General features: G+C 47.1%; 1 protein-coding gene across 1 annotated transcript; it reads right to left on the bottom strand.

The window, feature by feature from the left end:
• Positions 1-337: 337 nt before the first annotated feature.
• Positions 338-5,170, bottom strand: tnxba (tenascin XBa). Its single transcript, XM_061082039.1, is given in 15 exon segments — positions 338-436; positions 527-690; positions 780-941; positions 1,033-1,129; positions 1,221-1,372; positions 1,470-1,602; positions 1,694-1,806; positions 1,901-2,056; positions 2,685-2,804; positions 2,909-3,052; positions 3,151-3,273; positions 3,383-3,417; positions 4,507-4,593; positions 4,795-4,954; positions 5,050-5,170. Coding segments are annotated over 15 exon segments (1,866 nt in total).
• Between the last annotated feature and the right edge of the window lie 905 nt (positions 5,171-6,075).

The raw sequence follows: 6,075 nt of genomic DNA on the forward strand, positions 1-6,075 counted from the left end.
CACATTTATTCCAATGGAGTGAGACAGTGCATATTTAATTACAGTAGTAGTGGGGTGGCATGGCGCTGCACAGGAAGGTATTAAACTGTGTGGAAATGTACGGGTCCGGCAGAACAGTAGAAACTTATACAAAAAGTTGCAATTAAAAAACTTGGACCTCTCTTTCTGTATATTTTCCTTCAGAAAACTAAAACTTGCATACACACATTGAATCAAATGTAGTGATGGCCGTCATTATAGCGATCAAAACATGCTCCGAGAAACCGACTGTGAGATCCGCCCTCCTCTGGATTTTCTACATCAGATGTGAGTTTTTCCGATGGCCACCGGTGAACCCTCAGCCGTGAGTTGCAGGGGAGAACCTGGACGGTCTGAACTTCATCTCAGCGAAGGGGATGGAGGAGTCTTTGCCTTTCCAGTCTATCCACACGACTCCCTGTGTCGTAGAAAAGTGATGACATCTGGTCAATGTGTTGCTGTACAGAAGATAAAACAGCTTGAAACCCCATTGGAGACTAATCCTTACCTGATTATTACTGTTGGTGCCATAAAGACCATTGAGGTTGGTCTTGTAGCAGTTCTTGTACCACCATCCTCCCATGTAGGCCCGGGCACAGTGGATCCCCAGAGGATCGGCGTCCTTGTCCCGGGTGGAGAATGGACGTCCATTATGGTATCTCATAGAGTCACCTGACAGAAACACAGCAACGTTAAAGAAGGAAATATAGTATGCACCGCTGCACATGTTCAGGAAAATACAACATTTGTGAAGTGTTCACCTGCAGTGCCTGTGTAGCCGGACACGCTGAGAGTGTAGTGCCTCTCCTCGGAATCGATCGAGAAGTTGCCGTAGTGAGCGTAAGCCGTGTCGTTTCCAGACTCCATGTCCACTCTCAGACTCACTGGGCCGACGCTGGTCAGGTTGTGGAGAAGTTCATTCCCTACAGAAGGCAGGATGAAAGAGCAGATGTAGATCATAGGCTACTGGCTAATTCTTTATAATGGGATAACAATTGTTTCTTCCAACTGTACCGAGCCAGAACTCTTCACTCAGGTTTCCAAAGCCGGCGCTGTATTCGTTCCAGGTTCTGTAGAAATCGGTCTTTCCGCTCATCCTCCTCTGGAAGACCTAGAAACACCACACCACAGCAGATTCCAAAATCATTCTACCCTTTTCCTATTGAATACAGTCTCGTTGAAGCAGCAGGAGTTTGTCTCACCGTCCAGCCGCCTCCATCGGTCTCCATGTCACAGTAGACTCTGACCGCCTGTCCTTCCTTTCCTTGAGGGTAGATGTCCACCTCCCCTGACTGCAACGCTCCGTTCAGCAGCTCCTGAGAGCACTCAGTCGGGAAAGGGAATCGTAGTTTACCTAAAGAACAGAAGGAAAAGGCATTCGTTGGGTCAATATTTAATATTTAGTATGCAAGAAGCAAATAAACTGGAATTACTTCACATTTAGTTATTACCTGTGATGAATTCTGTGGTGACAACAGACGTGTAGTGTCCCTCTCTCTCGCCTTGCACCAGAACTATGTAGCGTGACATGGGCAGCAGCCCTGTCACCTTATACTCTGTGATGGTTGAGTCCAGGGTCACCTCCTGATGTGTATGCAGAAACACATGCAAAGTTAATCGATACAAAAAGCTGTGTTTGTTCTGCAAGTGCCAATGATGGAGGGATATTATTCACCTTTGCCTCTTCTCCAGCCACCTGATAGACGACTCTGTAGCTGTGATAGACAATAGTGGAGCTTTTCCATGTTATCAGTGCAGAGCGAGCCCCCACCTCACTGGCTTTGACCACTGAGGAACACAGATCATCCAGGTTACACACAGATTACTGTGGAACTGAGCCAGTAAACAGGACTGATCGGACTTCCCCTGCCTCCCCACTCACCGTTAGCAGTGGTGAATGTAGTTGAGATGGCCATGCTCTGCAGACTGTCCTTCTGGCTCAGCACTTTAACTGTGTACAGGGTGCCTCTCTGCAGACCTTTCAGCTGGTGCTCCACTGAGTTTCCAGACAGCATCACAGTCACCGTCACATTAGGAGCTGTGGCACGAAGGAGAAGGAAAGAGATAAGATTAGATCACATTTATTACAGAATTTATTGAAACAAAATGTACATTTATCGGTTGAACATGACTTATAACGGCAGCTTGTGTTTCAAACCGTCTTGGGCCTTTCCTACTTATGGTTAAATGTCTCTGCGTCATGACATTTATATATGTAGCTAATGGGTTAACACCCTCAGATCAAAGGTGGGCGGCCTCCCGCCACCAGCAACCGCTCGTGAGAAGGAATCTGGAAAGCTGGGTTCATTTTCAAACTGTTGCTGACACTAAACCCCAAAACCACCACATCATCTCTCATCCACCCCTGCCCCTCCCTGCCTTGTGTACTCACACAAGGCTGCTTCAGCCCCGGCTCTCACACAAACACACACAAACACACACACACACATTTCTGCGACAGAAATATAGAGTAGAGAGCTTCTGTGCCGGTGATTCAAACAGCTGTGGACCGCCACGCTCTTCAAACAAGGTTGTCTCAGCACCGGCCAGCTGTGCCACTCTGTGTCTCAGGACCACCTTGGTCTTTGGCTTGTGTTATATATCTGTGTGTGTGTGTGTTTGGAGCTTTTCATCACTCATCAGTTTATCAATGCGGCCACACTTACTCTTGGAGGACTCGTAGCTGATTATGAAGCGGTCTACTTTCCCCAGACTGGGTGTCCACTGCAGCACGGCTCTGGTATCTGTCACATTGACAACTTGAAGATGCGTAGGAGGAGCGGGCACTGCAGTCAAGAGACAATCCATGCAGTGTTAATTGCTGTTTTTTTTCATGCCAAGACAATAAACGATAGTCCGCACATAAGAGCGTACTTATCTAGCTGAGTACCTGTGGTGATAACGGCCATGAGGGCTTCACTCTGCACTCTGCTGTGTGTGGTAGTTACAGAGATGATGTAGGAGGCTCCAGCAGACAGCTTGGACAGCACCATGAAAGACTGCTGAGACTCCATGACAACAAAGTGGCTCTCCCCTATAGCAGGACACAGCATTAATATCATATCATGAGTAAGGATCCACAGGTTCTGACATTAAACAAGGGGATATTGACCTGCACTTTATTTCACTGACCTGTGACAATGTTGGTATAGGAGACCCTGAAGCCAGTGAATGTGGTCTTTGGTTTGGACCAGGACACAGTGAGAGAAGACTCTGTTACATTGCTGAAAACCATCTCTGTGGCTGGCTCAGGACCTGGCAAGAGAAAATATAAGGTGATTTTTATTAACATTTATGGTCAAACATCCTTGAATATGTATAATGAATATGCCTGGTACTGATTGTGTTCCTGGAGATTAATTACCTGTAACTGCAGATACGCTGTGAATCTTTGATCTTCTCTCAGCACCAGTTCCATACACGTACAGGACATAACGCGTGTTCGCCCGAAGGTTGCTGAATTCCACAGAGCGTACGCTGCTGGGCACCACCATGGAGATTCTCTTGGTTTCAGCTTTAGTTCCTGATCCAGTAGTTTTACTGGAAGAAACAGTTGTTCCTGTGCTCTCAGTCTGTACATGGACCTCGACTGGGTTCTTAGCTGCAGTGATCTTCTCTGATCCAAGAGCTTCCTCCTCAAAGTCTTCGTGGTCGTCTTCATCGCCCTCTGTCCGAGGCTCTCTCCTGATCACGGTGAAGTTTTTGAACATGCCCTGTGGTGCTGACCATGTGATGGTGAAGCTGTAGGAGGAGATGTTCACCACCTTCACAGAACCTAATCCGGATCCTCCCATCCCTCTGCTCACCACAGTGCCGAGGGTGCTTGTTTTGTTCTGCGCAGCTCGAGCCTCGTCTGTCGTTGCCGTGAGGGTTGAGTTCACTAGGTACTGACTCTTCTGTGTGACTTTCGCCTTTCCAGTTTCAGTGTTTCTGTTGTCAATAGTTTGCACATTTGTATTCTCTACTTTGATTGTCTTGCGTTTATGTACAGATGATTGAGTGACGTTCTTCTCAGCCATTGTGGACTGCTCCAGAGTCTCCTTTCCTGTTCTGGTTTTGTTTGTTCCTATGCCTTTGGACAGAATGGTCACTATTTTAGCCGTGCCATTAGATTTCTTTACATTACCCTGCAGAGTTATGTTGTTATGAGGTTCATCTTTCAGCTGGTCAGATTTAATCAATGTTTTACTGGCACTTCCTTCCTTAACAAGCTTGAGTTCAGTTTTTTGGAGAACCTTTTTGGAGGCCTGGATGGTTTTGCCTTTTCGCGCCTCTTCTAGCTTCCTTCCGTCATGTTTCAGGAGAACTTGACCAACAGTTGGGCGATTGGTCTTTGTTGCACTTGAGGAACCCTTCATGATAATTTTTTTAACGGAAACATCTTGTTTCCCTTGTGTTTTAACAAGACCTGGTTTAACATTAGTGGTCACTCTGGGTTTGACGTCAAACTCTTTGGCTTCACTCTCCTTCTTCTGGTCCTTTTTCAGCTGGGTCACTGTCTCCACTGTCTCCTTGGCCTTTCCTTTGGCAGCCTCTGAAATTTCGGAGCAGGAATTAAGATTAAAGTGTGAAAGACATATTGGTATATATACCGATACATATACATATCCAATCTCTACACTGAAGAAAGAAAATTGTTGGACCAACTTAAAAGATTACTTCAATCGGTAACTCACAGATGAATTGGGTTTGCTAAACTAAACAAAAACAAATTAACACTTTTGCTTACTTTAATATGAAAAAAACTTAATTAATTTGGGTGTTACCAAGTGAAACAATTTGTTTTAATGTTCAAAGCACTTACTTTTATGACACTCTGTCCCTTGGGCACACTTAGCGCAGTCTGGACCCATGAACCCCTGATGACAGACACATTTCCCCTTCTCACATTCACCATTACCGCTACAGTCATCTGGACAATTTGCAGAAGATGGACCTGGGGGAGGAACAAAAATAGCCAAAATTATTGATTCCACATCTCTAACGAGTTGTGTGAAGAAAAGTGATCTGGTTAATATGAAGGAATCATACATTTGTCTTTTAAGAGGGACATCTCGCGCTCCAGTCGGGCCACTCGTCCTTTCAGTGCCTCCATCTCAGTTTCACATGCACCGTCGCACCCACCGGGCACCAGGCTTATCTTATGCGTCATCACCAGGGGAGTGCCAGGCATCAGCTTCACCTCCTGCTCCCTGGCTTTGTTCGAGTCACAGCCGTCACTGATCACCACCTTGAATGGCCGAGAAGGGGCAGACTTCTCTTTGGTGGTAGCAGAGGCTGTGATCTTGTCTTTGTCGGCTGCAGAACCACTGGCAGTAGCTGGCTTTGCTGGTGTTGACGGAGCAGTTTGAACCACAGTGGGGGTGGGCTTGTCTTTGGAGCTCTTCACATCACTGGTGGAGGGAGACTTAGCTACAACAGTCTGATTGACGGAGGCTGTGGGCTTGTTTTTGGTGGTTTTAGCGCCACTGGCAGGAGCCGACTTTGAGGATGTTGACTGAACGTTTAGAAGTACGGTGGGGGCAGGCTTGTCTTTGGCAACCTTCCCATCAGCGGCTGAAGGAGATTTTACTGAAACAGTCTGATTGACCGAAGGCTGGAGTTTTTCTTTCAGGGTTTTAGCACCGCTGGCTGGCGCAGACTTTGTGGATGCTGACGGAACATTTGGAGCTCCCGTGGGGGCCAGCTTGTCTTTGCTGGCCTTCACTTCACCGGCTGAAGGAGACTTAGCTGAAACTGTCTGATTGGCTGCGACTGTGTGCTTCTCTTTGTGGGCGATGGTGCCACTGGTGGCCACGGTTTGAATAACCGCCGGGCTGGCTTTGCTTTTGGTGGTCACCGTAGCATTGAAGGTCTGAGATTTTTGGTTGGAGGCTGGCGTCGGTAAAACAGTCTGATCGACTGTGTTTGGTTTCAGGTTGGGGCGAACGGTCTGTTTGGCGAGAGTAGAAGTGGTTTTCGGTTTTGAAAGAGTGAGAACGGCGTTGACTTTGGGCACATCGCTTCCTTCGGAGTTTCTCCTCTCATTGGTCGGGGTTTGTAAGGAGGGAAATGGGG

Source organism: Limanda limanda, chromosome 11, assembly GCF_963576545.1.
Source record: "Limanda limanda chromosome 11, fLimLim1.1, whole genome shotgun sequence".
Taxonomy (NCBI): Eukaryota; Metazoa; Chordata; class Actinopteri; order Pleuronectiformes; family Pleuronectidae; genus Limanda; species Limanda limanda.